General features: G+C 43.1%; 1 protein-coding gene across 1 annotated transcript in view; it reads right to left on the minus strand.

Annotated features, from left to right (window-relative positions):
• The window catches only part of CLYBL (citramalyl-CoA lyase), a 293,486-nt gene extending 281,925 nt beyond the window's left edge, over positions 1-11,561 (minus strand). The window contains exon 1 of the mRNA XM_075198047.1: positions 11,481-11,561. Within this exon, the coding sequence (XP_075054148.1) occupies positions 11,481-11,524 (44 nt within the window). The 5' untranslated portion in view covers positions 11,525-11,561. The remainder of the gene's footprint in view (positions 1-11,480) is intronic.
• Between the last annotated feature and the right edge of the window lie 5,935 nt (positions 11,562-17,496).

The following is a 17,496-nucleotide window of genomic DNA, read 5'->3' on the forward strand; positions in this document are numbered from 1 at the left end:
AGAGTGATCTATAGATATAAACTTTATTTGAAAACTGTGTGTGTGACAGGATGGACATCCTATGCCACCCTGTCCATTGTTCTTGGGGACCAGCTGGGCTTCCCTTGCTACCATCCCCTTTCTTTATCCCAAATTGCGCTCCTCTAACCGCTTTAGGAGGGGCCTGCTGCCACCACTAGGCTCCTCCACTGGCAACTAAAACCGCTTCCTTCTGGGTAACTTTCGCTGCTAGGGTAACCCCTTGATGGGCACCTGAGCCGGTACACCTGACCTCTTGCTTTTAAATCAGGGTGACTATGGATGTTTCCCCCTGGCCTATCACACTGGTCAGAGCTGCAGTGCAGCGGGCAGAGCATTGCCTGGAATGCTGGGTCCCAACCTCAGAACAGCTGGATAACGGTTTAGATCGGTATAATCTGTATGTCACAGAAATTACAGCACAGATAAGTAGTCATCAAAGCAGGATCTTGAAGCAATGATGTTTATTAGCTCAATTAGCCCTTAAAAGGACAGTTACACAAGCCAGTTTCTGATACTAGCGATCTTTCCAGAAGTGTACAGATGGAATAATGATACTACATGGTCAAGAAAAGCTCCTTTTTATACACATTCTGACATGTTAGCACGGGGTAACACCGCCCCCTGATCCTAGACGGTCCTCAGAGACTGAGATATTACATCAGATATTTAGTATCAGGATGCAATATGTTCTCCAAACATGGATTAAATGCAATGCAAAGTTAACAAAATTTACACTAATCTGTTACATCCTAAAACTTGTAGGTTGCATTATTCAGACAGGTTCTAAGATACAGGATGAAAACTACACATGAAAGGAAGGTAACGACCTCTTGCATTGCATTTAGGCTAAAGCATGTGTTTGCCACTTCACATGAAAAAGGTCTAATTAGCCTTAATGAGAATTTCCACTCAAAGCTACTATACTGTCTCAAGTCAATACATTTCCATACAAAACACATATCAATATAAAAGATAAGTACATTTGCAATGATATACAGATGTGCACTGCACTCCTAATTAAAATAAATATCTACAATAAGTTATTTCTACATGATTCAGCCACAACTAAGTTATTTATAAGTGATTCAGCCACAGTGTGTATTTTATTTTTTTCTATTTTTGTATAATGGACAGGAGTCTTAGGAACCCTGGGCCATTACATTTGTGCCACTGGAGTGACAATCCAGACATCCAAAAAAAAAAACCATATTCAATACCCCAGCCTCCACATCCAAGTGGTCAGAAGAACCATACCGCACTTCAGCACTGGATTGGTAGTTTCTGGGATCTCTTTTGTGCCTCCATAAAGGAAACAACCCTGTTCTGACCAGTTTCATTATAGCATTGTGTATTTTTGTTACAGTGAAAAAAAGCACAGGCTGTCTGCCACTGAGGCTGGTTGAGGATTTGGAAACAGGTATTTGGGCTCAATTGAGCTTGAATCTTCCTACTAATACTTTAGTTAGGACTGCAAAAGCCAGCTGGGAACTCAGCAGCTTAGTTATGAGCCACTTATTCCCCACATCTCATAGTCGCATGTGACACTTTTAGTTTATGTTCTAACTTTCCATCACACCAAACCCTGCACTTTTCACATAAGGTAGTGAAGCAGGCGCACTCTGTGAATTAGGGGATACATTGGCAGCAACAAGTAGAATTTTGGACATCCAAACTCCACTTATCACACACCAAATTGAAACAGGCCCTCTATGTTCATATATATAAGTTTGGATACTGTACTCTTTCTAACATAGTTTCACCATGCTGTGGGTTTGCTTCTAGTTAAAAAAACAAAACAAAAATGGACATGTGGAATACATATTTTTCAATCTGGTAAAAAAATGTGATTTGTACAGAGACTCTTACCAAACAGTCAATGTTCAATTTTTATTTTCCACACAATTTGTTCTATTGAAATTGTGTAATGCTGAAGACTGTTCACTATAACAATAGAACTTAACAGTGGTTTCCATATGCACTTTCGTAAGATTTCAGTTTACTTCCGTGATTATATATATATATATATACATTTTTCCAAGAGTATCTATAAAATGACAGATACACCATGTAGGCCACAGATGACATCCAATAAAAGAGAAGTTGTATTAATATAATATTTGAGAAGTAGGTATAACTTAGCGTGACATCTTGTTAGTGTTAAAAATATATAAGCTCTTTGTAATTGTGCTCCTGGAATGTCATCTGTCTTGAGTTATGCCCACCTGGGATCATGTTGTGATCAGCAATGTGGACAGATTACTGGAACTGTAAAAACCTTACTTTCTTTGTAATTGACATGTAAACCGTTTGAAGTTTCTCATTAAGTCCTTTAAACAAATGAGGTGCAGATGTGCCAAGCTCAAAGTACAGTATAAGGGAAATTAGGTCACCCAAAAAAGAAAAAAACAACTCAATCTAAATGTTATCTAATATAAAATGCAGGAACTGTTAAAATGTCTAGAAAACTCTATATTCCCCTACCTTTTTATGCTTCATTTCCCTCTGGAGCCTCCCTAAAGAGATCACTTTCAGGAAAAAAGGAAATTTTATCTAATAAAACTAAAGAACTAAGGCCATTTATTCCCTAAAGAAACTGAAGAAACAACGCAGCTCTATGCATATTTCTGCTAGCTAAAAAAAAATAAAGTGTGCATCAATAATACAATGACAAAACTCCAATTCTGACAAAGAAAAATTATTAAGCAGACTTCTTAATAGCATGCACTGATAGTAATGCAAAGGAATTGGTTCAATTGCTTGTCTTATGACTTGATCTACAATAAATAATGTTTATTATATTGCTCAACAACCATTTGTTCATGATTGAGCTTAAAAGATTTGTGAAAAGACATATTCAGCTCAGTCTTGCAGAGACTTACATAAGAGACCAGTAAGGAAAAGAAGTGCATATTGAAAACATCTAAGTTTAAAAAAAAAAATCAAAAAAAAATCACACACACGCTGCCTGTCCAGTCCGTTAGCAAAGTGAGCGGGGGTTGGGGCTTAGCAACACGATTCACAGCTAATTACGTCATCATGCCTCCACCCACCTGCTGTAATAGTATGAAATGGTGATATTAAGATGAGGGGGTGGGGCCTAATGACAATGATCAATGTGGTCACACACCCAGGACACGACAGCGAGATCTCCCCTCACGTAGTGGAGATCTCGGGAGTTGGCAAGTATTATACACACATATATATATATATATATATATTATATACACATACATGCAAACATACATACATACACACTTGTACATTAAATTGAAAGAGGTCCTCTGTGTCCATGTCTAAGTTTGGATACTGTACACCTTCTATCATAGTTTCACCAAGCTCTGGTTTACTGTATAGCTCTGCCATGGACCTGATTACTACATATTACAGGGGTGCACGCAGGGGGGGTTTCTGGTTCTCCAGAAACCCCTCCCCTCCGCGAACGAACGGGCACTAAACAGCAGCACTGTATTGTACAGCAGCCGCGGCACTGTCACAGAAGCGTCCGCGGCGGTGCTGTATTGTACTACAATACAATACAACACTGCCGCGGACGCTTCTTTTACAGCGCAGCATTGTCAAAATGGAGCTGCGGCCGCATGCACAGCAGCTCTCTCTCTATATATATATATTGTTTTGGGGGGGAGGAAACCTCCCCTTAAAAATACTGCGTTTGCCCTTGTATTAAACACATTAATCTCTCAACAGTCCCTATTTACTGCTCCCGTTCGCAGACCATGAAATGGATGAGGCTTTGCAAAAATGTTGGTGTGGCTCGGGCAAAACAAGTCCTGATTTTGATATGTTACAAAAGGACAAGGGGTAGAATAAAGTCTTAACATTTTTTTTCCAATAAATAGGTCAAATAATTTATAAAATACAGATAAAGGAAAGGTGAAATCTAATAAATGTGAAATGCTATTCAATGGGCTAGCAGCTCACAGCTTGATAGGTTTACCTCATCCCTAATGTTTTGTTTTCGTAGTCTTATCAATTTTCCTCACCTCCAGTATCATACAATTATGACATGAAATTGAAAGAACTACAGAACAATTCAAAGTCCCCTTTATAAGATATAATCTTGCACTAATACCATATTCCCAATAGTGGATCTGTCACTTATCAGCACTTGATTGAGTTACTACTGGATACCTCTCTGGCATGTAGATGCATTTAGACAGCTTAGTGCTGATCCGCATCATGCTGAGACGCTCCCGAGATGGCTAAGCTATACGTATGTTCATTGATGGAGCTACCGAATTAAAAACTTGGTCTCCAGGTTATTTTCTATGTTTTTCCTATCGTATTATCCACTGCAGCCTCTGTATCTCAATATAATAACACTGTAGAACTTCAATAGTCAGTTTAAGCCTGATTTTCTAGAACTCACCTTATCAGCACTATGATAAGGATTAAAAAATGACATACCTACATAAAAGTATATTGACTGTTTGTGCTCCTACGGAATTCCCAGGAGAAAATAAGTACAATTTAAAGTTATGGTCATTTTCAAGAATTAAAAAGAATGAGATTGCAGTAGTCTGGGAAGAATGAATGGATTGTGGATTAGAGATATGCATTCGCTATAGAGTTCACAAGAGTTATTTTTAGTATCATCATCATCATTTATTTATATAGCGCCACTGATTCCACAGCGCTGTACAGAGAACTTATTCACATCAGTCCCTGCCCCATTGGAGCTTACAGTCTAAATTCCCTAACTCACACACACAGACAAAGAGAGACTAGGGTCAATTTTGATAGCAGCCAATTAACCTACTAGTATGTTTTTGGAGTGTGGGAGGAAACCGGAGCACCCGGAGGAAACCCACGCAAACACGGGGAGAACATACAATCTCCACACAAATAAGGCCATGGTCGGGAATTGAACTCATGACTCCAGCGCTGTGAGGCAGACTCGCCTCCTTGTTATGATAAAGGTGGCAATTGTCCAGTCTCCTTATTATTATAGTTTCGTTATTAGTAATTAATTATTATTAGGAACAAAATAGCTAGATACCGGATAATCATCATAGGGTCATAGTCATTGCTGAGAGCATGTATCCAATACTGCAGGATTAGACTCAATAGAAACCCAGTCTGCCTGAAGAGACACTATATCACATTCATACAATTGTATATTTTATCTGTCTGTGACAAGTACCACTTAAAGTATATTAATGGGAGTATATTCTTGCAAAAGTAACACGGCACTAAAACTATTACCGTTATTACGGTACGTCTAAGCCGGATTTCAGCTTGCAGCTCCCTGAAAGCCGGCGTTAAAGGTACCGTAATAACGGTAATTACATGCACTATTACCGTAATAACGGTAATAGTATACAAGCCGCTTTACTTTTCCGAGTAACACGGACAATTGAATATGCCCCATTGAGTTCATTCATACAGAAATAGCCCTGCCACGCAATCGCATGTACTAGCATGTGGACCCTTTCGCGTCAGGAGTCAATAATTCTGAGTGGAGCAGATAGTTCCATTAGCGAGGCGAACGCCAAAGCGCGTTTCACTACTCGCTTTTTCAAGGCGACCCGAACAGAGGCATAAGGTGGATTTTTATAAGATAATTCATGCCCACGCCTGAGCGTGAATTATTCTTTATATTATGACTTCTAACGCGAAAGGGTCCTCATGCTAGTACATGTGATTGCGTGGCAGGGCTATTTCTGTATGAATGGACTCAATGGATAGGAATCCTTACACTGCTGTGTGTTTTCTCCTGGTCGTCTGGCACCATCTGGTGGACATCAGTGGTATTACACTCACCTTTTTTTTTTCCATCATTGTTCTGCTGACTAACATCTCTAGGGAACCCAGGACTGTTATATAAAGGGTCTGGTCCCAGGCACCACATAACCGTTCACCGGCCTTTCATGGTCCTCTAGCCACTGACTCCCGCCATGCTCTAAACCACTATGGGCCCATGACCGGCCATGCCTCTACACATGTGTATTCGCTGACTGGCGTTGTCATACTAAACAGACCTGCCCCATTTTTCTTCATGGGCAAAGACAGAAAAGCTGCGGCTAAGAAAGAGGCCGCTCTTGGGCATCAATTTCGTCGGCCGTGCAGAAGCCTCTGAGACACTCCTTCCAACAATCCGAATGACACTCCCTGAGCCTCCGTGCGGGTTGTGTTGGCCTGCTTGCACATAGTACACTTACTTGGATTTCTGGTCCACACATTCGGTGGGTCCCTGATTGACACACAGGCTGGACTGCCCTTTATAACTTTGCAGTTTCTGCGAAGCAAACTCATTTCAGCTCTGTTACTACTAGTTAGCCTGCTTTTGGTTTAGTTATTCAACTGCTAGTTAGGGTAATGTCTGTTCTTTACACACACACATATACTTATATATGCTCTGGAGACAGCAGTTACATCTAGCAGGTCACTTTTGGTGACAGGGGCTTCCGGCGCATCTGCATTGGAAATTACTGCTTTTGGGGAGCATCTGTGAGGAGTCCAACCTTTCCACCTTCTTCCCTTCTCTCCTTGCCCTTCTTTTCCCCTTCCCCTCATTCACTGTTTGTCTTTTACAGTTTGCATTTTTTATTATTGGGTGATGGACTGTGATATTTTTCGAATGCCTTCCTTTTTGCATTATGCTCCATCTGTTGTATAAACCCCCTCTTGTTCAACCAAAACAGGCTACACAAAAAGAAAAAAATTAAAGGCACAACATCAAAATAATTGTGCTTCACCAGATGATATCTCAACATTCATTAGACAGACCAATTGGGTGTGCTGCCTACAACTAACGGACTCACTTAGCAGCATTTGTAAGTTTGCACAGAGCTCACAATCCTTATATTAGGGACAATTAAAGACATAATTTTGAGCTTGCTGATAAAATTAGGCATATGCAAAGGTGGGTCACATTTGTAGAGTAGGTCACGGTAGTGTACAAGTCCCAGCATAGTAACTTGTGGCTAATGACCGTGCAGTGCAGTGAAACAACATCCCAGGCAAAGTATCCCCTATGGACACCATGTGCCAGAGACCTGGCTACACTACTCTTCAGTTCAACCCTCCATTGACCACATCTGCTGGAGACTTGGCTACCCTCCATTTTTCCTGTCACCCTGCTACCGAAGCTCCACACTTGGCTGCACTCTATTTGTTATCATTTCCTGCACACTCTTCTTGATCTAGACTACCTGCTGGCCGCACACTTTATTCCACATATTTTTACTTTTCTACTCCACATTCAGCTGATATCTGACTCCTGTCTCCTGGATCTGAATATCTGCATCAGCCAGCCACATCTTCTACTGGGCCCTAAACTTTCATCAGTCCCCTGAAATCTCACTTTCTCCTGCATACACACCCTCATGACTATTTCTACCAGAACCCAACTGCCAGAACTGCCTGAACCTATGGACACTCATTGGTTTTGTACTCTATAGCATCATCCAATTGTTATTGCCTTGCATTTTTATTTAGTTTGATTCCCTACTGGTTGCCTATTTTTACTCCTCGGCTGTCTCTACACTCTGATCTCTCATCCTGTTTCTTGTGCCCGTTTCTTTCTTCCCATCCACTTTCATCATCATCATCATCATTTATTTATATAGCGCCACTGATTCCGCAGTGCTGTACAGAGAACTCACTCGCATCAGTCCCTGCCCCATTGGAGCTTACAGTCTAAATTCCCTAATATAGACACTCTCTCACTCACTCACACACAGACAGAGAGGGAGAGACTAGGGTCAATTTTTTGATAGCAGCCAATTAACCTACCAGTCTGTTTTTGGAGTGTGGGAGGAAACCGGAGGACCCGGAGGAAACCCACGCAAACACGAGGAGAACATACAAACTCCACACAGATAAGGCCATGGTTGGGGATTGAACTCAAGACCCCAGTGCTGTGAGGCAGAAGTGCTAACCACTTAGCCACCGTGCTGCCCACTTTCCCTCCTCTCCCGGTCTCTTATCATGCCTTCTCGTTCCTGTCCTATACCCATCATCTCCCCTAGTCCCCTCCCCCACGCTCGAGCGAACCCTTCCAATCTCATCCATATCTCCCCAATTCACTCCCTCTTTCTCCTGAGTCCTGTGGAACTCCAGATCGATCCTCAATAAACTGCCTTTATCCACGACTTCTTCATCTCCAACTCTCTTAACCTTCTTGCTATCACTGAAATATGGCTCTCTTCTATGGACACTGCTTCCCCCACCGCTCTCTACCATGGGGGCCTCTCCTTCACCCACGGATGACTCTCTAGGAGGTGGAGTGGGCCTCCTTCTATCCCCTAACAGTACATTTTGGGTCATTCCCACTATGCCTTCTCTCTTTTTCTCCTCCTTTGTAGTCCACTCAATCCATCTCTTCTTCCCCATCCACCTCCCTGTCTCAGACATCTACCGGGCCCCCCTTCCCTTTTTCTTGACAACTTTGCAGCCTGGCTTCTCCACTACCTTTCCTCTGACCTCCCCTCAATCATACTAGGTGCTTTTAATATCCCAATAGATAACCCCACTTTCCTCACCTCCAAACTTTTCACCCTTTATTCCTTCATTGGCTGCACTCAGTGGACCTCTATCTCCACCCGTCTTGGACACTCCCTTGACCTTGTTTTCTCTCATCATTGTGCTCACTCGGATTTCTGTAACTCTCCCTTCCCACTCTCTGACCACAATCTCCTCTCCTTCACTCTGTCCTCTTCCCCTCACTAGGCCCAATCTTGACGTTCTAGACCCTACTTTATCCTCAAGGTCATGAACGACCTTCTCTCTGCTAAATCCAGGGGTCACATCTTCCTGCTCATCCTCCTGAACCTCCGAGGTCTTCAACACTGTTAGACTACCCCCTCCTGTTGCACAACCTACTTTCTCTCTGCCTCTGTCCTCATGTGGTTCACCTCATACCTCACCAACCGCTCCTTCTCTGTACCCACTTTTGGTTCACCACGCCCCCTACTCCCAGTAGGAGTCCCTCAGGAATCTGTTTTTGGCAATCTACTCTTTTCGCTGCCAAAACCGAGCTCATTGTCTTCCTTACATCTAGATCTTCTCCCCATCTTGATCTCTCTATCACTGTGATCTCTGATCACCTCAACAATTTGAATTTCATAGATAAGCGCAAATTTTGTTAGCTTTGCAATGCATGTAAATCCATGTTTGTGTAAATAGAGTATATCCTGATGCTAAAAATAGCATGTGTCTGAAATGTATAAATGCACTTGTACACTGAAATGTGTTATTCTGATTTTCATCTGACCTGATCACACTGGTATCTTCCACCAGTGTGTGAGAGCAAATAAACATCTTGCTTCAACACCTGCTTGAAAACATCTTCAATATTGCTGTATTCCTGTGTTCTACAGATTAGACTCTAAATCTAATCCGTTCGCGGTACACTAGAAGCGTCAGTTACCCAGAGGGGAACGTGGTTCTGAGTGCCATAGAAGGGGCTCAGTGGTGACAGCATTGTAAGCCCCTCCTACTGCGGCAAAAGGGCGCATTTGGGATAACGAAAGGGAACGGTGGCAAAGTAAGCCCAGCCGGTTCCCAGCAACAACAGACAGGGTGGCATAGGTGGTCCATCCTGTTACAATCATCATCACCATTTATTTATATAGCGCCACTGATTCCACAGCGCTGTACAGAGAACTCATTCACATCAGTCCCTGCCCCATTGGAGCTTACAGTCTAAATTACCTAACATACACACGCACAGACAGAGAGAGAGAGACAGAGACAGACTAGGGTGAATTTTTTTTTTATAGCAGCCAATTAACCTACTAGTATGTTTTTGGAGTGTGGGAGGAAACCGGAGCACCCGGAGGAAACCCACGCAAACACGGGGAGAACATACAAACTCCACACAGATAAGGCCTTGGTTGGGAATTGAACTCATGACCCCAGCGCTGTGAGGCAGAAGTGCTAACCACTTAGCCAACGTGCTGCCCTTCAAACACGTCTGTTCCTCAAAGCTTACCAGCCATCCACCTAACCATCTGTCCATGCTTAATCTCCTCACCTCTCTCTTGCAAGGAGAGATCCGCAATGTGGAGGTACCATAGTACCGGAAAACATGCGCACCCACTGTTTAAAGAAACATCACGGCTAACTGATTATGCCCCATAGTGTTTCACTTAAAATATAGCACAAGAACAAACCTGACCGATTTGTATCCTAAAGTACATTCATTTGTGTGACATATGGGGGGAGATTCAATTCCCTAACTTGTTCTGCATCATTACTATGGTAATTGATGCGCATTATTACTATTAGGAAGGTCATTTCAATGCAGATTTTTGCACGCAGAAAACTTTGTTAAAATTACCGCACTAACAGTAATGATGCACACCCCGCGATGTTCTTTAAACTGAATATACCCCATGTTGTAGGTCACAAGGTCTACAGGAGTCGAGACTGAAAAGGGGGAAGAGTCGGGATGGGATACTGAAAGGAATCGGTGTTAATAGATAACCCCCCCCCCCCCCAAAAGAAAAGTATAGCTCCACCCCTGGTAATTGGTCTATCAAACAGAGAACAAAAAAGCCACTTTCTAGATCTGTAAAGAGAAATGTATTCACAGGATTGATGCAAAATATAAAAAAATGACCTGGCTATGCTAGATACAAAATGTCACAAATTTACCATTAATATCAGGTTCAGAGATTATATAATTAATTGTGTTGTTTATATGGAGATTTGATACATTTACATTTTACTCTTTTGAATATAGTGTTTAATGCCCCAATAGACTGGAGCAGAAGACATTTCTAGTTTTCTTCTCATTGTCTTACCATTTTTCCCTGTAGCAAAATTATAACTGCCAACTGTGTATTGTGTTCAGCTGTCATTCACTACTTGAAAGCTCTTATAAAAAAGACATAGCTGATCCCTACATTGCACACAGATACTATACTACCTTTAAGGAACAATGTATATTGTGTCAGAGGTGTCATCAAAAGTAGAATAGTGCGTTAAACGCAATGATTACGCGAGACTAAGAACACCCGCGCTGACAGGTGCTTGTTTATATGGAGAACAGTAGCCCTCTCCCGATGGCCTACATTAGCCAATGGCGAGCTGAGACCGGGTGCGTTCCGGAACTATTCCGGTCCGCATATGCAGACAAGCCGGCTTCTGGAGCCCCACGTCGGCACTGGTTTAATTTCGTTTGCCATTTAACATAGTTGCAAGGGATTTAGGTAAGAAAAAGGAAGTTGTGAGGTATGCTAGATAATATAGAGCACGCACTCAAAAGTGAAACTATGTTATAGATGCAACACTCTAAGCATACTAAAGTATATACTGTACTGCTGCAAGACACAATGCTATAGCATTACAGACACAGTGAGTAAGCAACATTCACGTTTCTCCACATACAGAGGACTATCCTGGCCAATAGCTGTATAGACAAGGCGGAGATCCGCCGTGTAGTTACAGTACTCATGTGTCACTTCCGCCCCAAGTAATGGAAACTAACTCACAGTGTCACCTTGCTGGGGAGCAACAGTCTCTGCAGCAACGCCATCCTCCGCCGTGTTAGTGTCCTGACTCGAGGTGGCGCGGGGAGGGGCTGTTGGAAGAAGGCGGGGAGTCGGGGGATAGATATTTCCCTATTTAACTTGTTTCATGTACTGTAGTTGAAGGTGAACGGATGTAGAGGTTGTTTGACAAGTGGTTTTAATGTGTATACTTACTATCTAGTATGCAGCCTATTATATCCAATGTCATGTAACATGAGCAATGTTGTTGGTAGACCTTAAACCTCCCATAGGACACCTGTGGTAAGGTATGCTCGGACACAGCAACAGCAGTAAAGCCAAGGGATCTCCTAAGTATTTTCTCCCCATGTTTGACTGGGTTTTTCTGAGTGCTCCGGTTTCCTCCCACACTTCAAAAAACACACTGGTAGGTAAATTTCCTGTTGACAACATTAACCCTAGGGTCTGGGTACGGATTATCAATGACCACAATTCCGACATCCTTCATCCCTACAAAAATAAATGATTGCACAAAAAAACGAAGTAAATAGAAGCAGACTTGCCTGAAAGCTGAAGATGCAGATGTCCGATGGCACCGCAGGCTGACAGGCAGTGATTCCGAATGGACAGCTCTCCGGCACTCGAGTGTGACATGTGCGTGACTTAGATGAATGTTAAGCCTGCGGTGCCATCGGACATCTGCATCTTCAGCTCATCTTTGGTATGGTTCAGCCTGAGTTGCCATTCTGTACGGTTCAGCCCGAGTTGCCTTCTGGCCTTGTTTGCTCAGAGGCTTCCCACAGTGCTGTCAACTCTGCCGTCCCAGTCGGGGACTCCTGCTCTGCTGTCCCAGTTGGGGGCTCCTGCTCTGCTGCCCAAGTCAGGGATTTCCCAGAGTCTGCTATTCAGCCAGAGCACCCAGAGGCCTCTTCTGAATCTTCAGACCATCCTCCAGTCTAGTTTGATGGAGACCTCAAACAATTTTCTTTATTCCTTCAACTCTGTATGAAACAATTTGAAGAATCTCCAGTATATTTCTCTGACCAATTACCCAAGTTGGTTCCATTATCATGAGTTTCAGAGGGGAGCCACAGACTTGGGCCTTCTCCCTTCTTGATTTTGATGATCCCATTACCCACAACACCATGGACTTTTTTAATGCAATCTGCCAGAAATATTTTTCATCTACAGTCAAATTATCTGATCATGGTTTCTCTGTGCCCATTTCAGCCTGTGTGTCAGTTCCTGCACTTGTCCATAAATCCACCTTGAATGTCTCTTCAATCAGGCAATCTGTGTCACCTAGAGAGGAAGATAACAAAAAGGAAAAAACCCTTGCTATGCCACTTCAGTCACAACAAACATCAACCTTGATGGCTGGCTTTATGGGCATATCGCCATCTTGCGATAAAATAAAAGGTCCTATCCCGACCCTAGGCTGGGACTCGGACTCTGAGAGTGAATTTATTGATGATTCTAGAGACAAAGCGGACAAACTTGCCAATCCTTCTGTTGCTCTTGAAGAATCGGGTCTTCTCTGTACTTCGTTGGAGAAGAGCCCATTTGTCTCTCTAAGGAGATCCTGCAAAAAGAAAAAGCTGAAGAAAAAAGTCTGAGTGCAGCTTGTGAGGAACATCTAGAATCCGCTCCTTAAAGGGGGGTTATGTTAGGACTCTGCTTGTATTTTATATGTGGCTGCAGTACCTCAATTTCACCAGAGGAGCTGCTGTTTGCCCCTGAAATGTGCACCTCTCCTGTAAGAGTTAATCTCCTTACCTCATTAGTACCAGCACCTGATCATGGTTTCCTATACCTGCCTCAATCTGTGTTCTGTGCAGTTCATCGTTTATACCTGGTTGCTGCTTGTTTCCTGTTTATCCCTGTCCCAGTTTTACTTTACTGCTGTCTGATCTCCCGTTGTGACCTTCTGCCTGATTACTGGACCCTGCTTGTTTGCCTGTTGCCCTGACCTCTGTCTGATTACCGGATTATGCTTGTTCACTTATGACCCTGACCTCTGCCAGACGAGTGGATTCTGTTTGTACGCCTGTTGCCCTGACTTCTGTCTGGTCACTGGACTCTGCTAGTCCTGCTTCCCTGAACTGCCTCTGGCTATCTGGAATCCTAATCCCGGCCTCCCTAATCTAGTGCCTCATGCCTCCTGGCAATTGGGTAACTTAATCTACTTGTTTCTGCATTTTGAATTGTATTTTCCATTGAAATCATTGCTTGAAATCTGTTACTTCTGTGGAATATTATTGTCATTCATCACACCTGCTCATATTTGTGTATTGCAGTATACCTGTTAATTCTGCTACCAGAAATTGGCATATTCCAGGAACTGAATCCTTGTTCACATATTTTGCCTAAATAAAGACACTTGGTTTTTCTACTGATCTTTTCGTGTCTTGAATTCACTAGGAACCCTAACAATAACACACCCTGTTCCCTCTTTTCCTCTCTTGGAAAGGTTTCTCATCAGTAAGTCAAATCTCCGTGCTCTTGGTACAGCACTCCCCCCTCAGTCTATTTTAAACTGCATCTACTTTTAGAACATATGACAGATTATGGTTTGCATAAGCAAGTTCAGGGGAATGTGTAAGGCTTTCTTTCAGCGTCTTGAATGCATTTTGCACTCTGCCATCCATCTTTCCCCAAAGGGATCATTGACACAATGATAGCTTTTCTTATCATGTTTGTTTGCTATATTGGAGGAAGGGGGAATCTTTTGGTCAATTCTGTCAAAGGTTTGTCCACTTTAGACTATGCCCGAATAAACTTCTTGTAATATATGCAGAACCCCAAGAAAAACCATAATCTCCTTCAATTTCGTAAACTGATACCACTCTGTCACAGCTTCTATTTTAGCTGGATCAGTGGAGATTTCATCCCTGCTGACAATGTGCCCCACATACTTCACTTGTTTCTGACAGAGTCGTCATTTATCCAATGATAACTTCAGTCCCTTGTCTTTTAGTCGATCAAGGACTTTCAATAGCCTTTCGATGTGTTCTTTCAGCATCCTTCCAAAAACGAACAAATCGTCCAAGTACACAATTACGTCAAGGAATAGCTCCCACAGTCTCATCCATACATCTCTGAAAGGTGGCTGTGCTCCTGACACCCCTGTGGCATCCTTTAGCATCCCTCTGGACATATGAAGGCTGTTTTATCAGCACCTTTGGGACTCAGGAGTCTGGTAATACCAACTTTGAAGGTCCAGTACAGAGAACCATTTGTAGTCCACACAACCAGATATCACCACTCTCCTTCCTAGCCACTTCTATAGGGGAAGCATACAGACTTTTTCGACTTTTCAGTCACCTCATTCTCTATTAAGTCTTTCATGTGGCTTCACATCATATAGTTCAGGAGGAGCTAGTCATCTTGACCTCTCTCAAATCAGTCCTGCAAAAGGGTTTCACAAATTATCTTCAGGTCTCCCCACCTGTTCCAAGACTAATAGCAAACAATCAGTCTATATAACCAGCAATAAAGTAAATGTGTGTTACTTATCCAACTGGTCTTTAGCTTCCATTAGCAGAGTGGGTTCTATCAGGCATGGAGTCTGGTAGCTGCTTCCACTCCTCCACTGTAATGTCTTCTCCACTCTCTCAGGGTTTCCTTCTCCTTAATCCTTCTGTCTCTCAGACCTATCAGACTCCTGTTACTCTTTCTCTCTCTGACAGGCTGCAGGGGACTCTCTGGATGTCTGTGTCCCTGAGCGCCTTTCAGAATCTCAAACTGCCGTTTGTAACGGCTCCTTCACATGCTTCCACTCCCCACTGTACGCTGGGAAATGTAGTTCTGTGCTGGCAGCGGAGGTATCTAAAGCGCATGTGCAACACACTTGGGTCACCGGCGCTACACACATTTTACTCTTCACACATTTTACTTTGATTACTTTCTGGTAGGTCTTAGACACCTAAATTTGATTTCTGAAAGTAAAATCGATAAGATTATCTGGTCTGACCACACTTCAACCTACATACAATTGACCTTGAGAACGCTCCTCTCTAGACACTGGTCCCAGTGGCTTGATGAACTTCTATTCCAACTTCTTATAGAAGCTTTGATATTATTATTATCTTTCATTTATAAGGCGCCACAAAGGGTCTGCAGTGCCATACATTACATATACAGAAAACAGTGAGCCATAACATAACATGATACAGCAAGAACAAAAAATGAACAAAAATATATATACACACAGACACCGGTAACATGGTAATGCAAATCAAATATTTCTGGGACAATGAGTGAAAGTGATGGTAGAAATCAGCAAGAAGTTGGCCGACGCTTAAGAAAATAGAGCTAGGGAAGCAGGCCAAGAGGTACAGAGGGTGATAGAATAGTAGAAGGAGCACACAAGGAAAGATGGCCCTGCTCCTGAGAGCTTACATCCTAAAGGTAAGGGGGAGACACAAATAGGGTGGGACTAACTGGGGGAGAGAGCCGGGACAAGGAAGTTAGGAGGAGGACTGATAGACTTGAATAAAGAAGTGAGTCTTAAGGGCATACTTGAAGCCTTTGAGAGTATATGCTAACCTGATGGAATGTGGAAGATCGTTCCACAGCTGGGGAGCAGCCCAGGCAAAGTCCTGGAGACGGGAGTGAGAAGAGGTGATCAGTGAAGTAGTGAGGCGGCTGTCACAGGCAGAGCGGAGGGGGTGGCTAGGAGTGTAGGTAGAGATGAGACTGGAGATGTGGGAGGGGAGGATTGATTAAGAGCTTTAAAGGTGAGAGTGAGGAGTTTAAATTTAATTCTGTTGGACATGGGGAGCCAATGTAGTGACTTGGAGGGAGACAGCAGAGGTAGCCCGGCAGGAGAGAAAAATGAGGCAGGTAGCAGCATTGAGGATAGACTTAAGAGGGTCAAGGTGAGAATCAGGTAGGCCACAGAGAAGGAAGTTACAGTAGTCAAGGTGAGAGATAAGCGAGTGAACAAGGGTTTTCGCAGCTTCCGTGGGGAGAAAGGGGCGTATCTTGGATATATTCCGAAGGTGGAAGTAGCAGGATTTTGAGAGGGAGAGAATGTGAGGCTTGAAGCAGAGGGAGGAATCAAGGATGACCCCAAGGCATCGGACTTGAGAGACAGAAACGAGGGTAGTGTTATTAACAGAAATAGAGAGGGGGGGAGAGTCTTGGAAGGGGGGAAGACGATAAGTTCAGTCTTGGAAATATTGAGTTTAAGGAAGCATTGAGACATCCAAGATGAGATGGCCGAGAGACAGCAGGAGACACGAGACATAAGGGAAGGGGAGAGGTCAAGGGATGAAAGATAGATTTCGGTATCATCAGCATAGAGGTGGTACTGGGGGCCAAAGGAGCAGATGAGGACACCAAGGGAGGAGGTGTAGAGGGAGAATTGCAAATTGCATTGAGACTTTTTCTGTTAATTTAACATTTTTCTAAACTTTCCCCCGTTTAACACCATTTTTCCTGGTAGAGAAGTAACTCCTTTACTTCTAGGCAGCCATTACAATGGGGTTGTCTTATTCTAAACTCAGGTAACGACAGGTAAATTGCACCCCCCCATCCTCCACCCCCCAGGTAGTATGCAGTGCAGTTCCTCCGATTCCCCTGTGTCTTCGTGCAACTAAGTATAAACATATCAAACAACTTGGGTGGGAATATTGGGTTGTCATGGAATATCTTGAAGAAAAATAATTAATGGTAAGGATATGTTTCTTTCCTCTTCAATCCTTAATGGTAGCCATTACAATTGGATGTACCCAAGCAATAACAGTAGGGAGGGTAACAGCTACCAGAACAGCCTTGTATGCTGCATAATCAAAGGTATGGTATTAATAGATGACCATCCAGCACTTTGCAGAGATACACTGTTGAGGCCTGAGCCCTACGTGCCCAAGAAGTTGCCTCTGCTCTGGTTGAGTGAGCTTTCACAATTTCTGTCATCTTACATCTGCTTCTCTTGTATGCCTGTGTAATGACTTCTCTGATCCATTTCGAGATGGTCTGTGTGAATTAGGGTTTTCCAAACTCAGTCCTCATGGCC

This window comes from Mixophyes fleayi, chromosome 2 (assembly GCF_038048845.1).
Source record: "Mixophyes fleayi isolate aMixFle1 chromosome 2, aMixFle1.hap1, whole genome shotgun sequence".
Lineage (NCBI taxonomy): Eukaryota > Metazoa > Chordata > Amphibia > Anura > Limnodynastidae > Mixophyes > Mixophyes fleayi.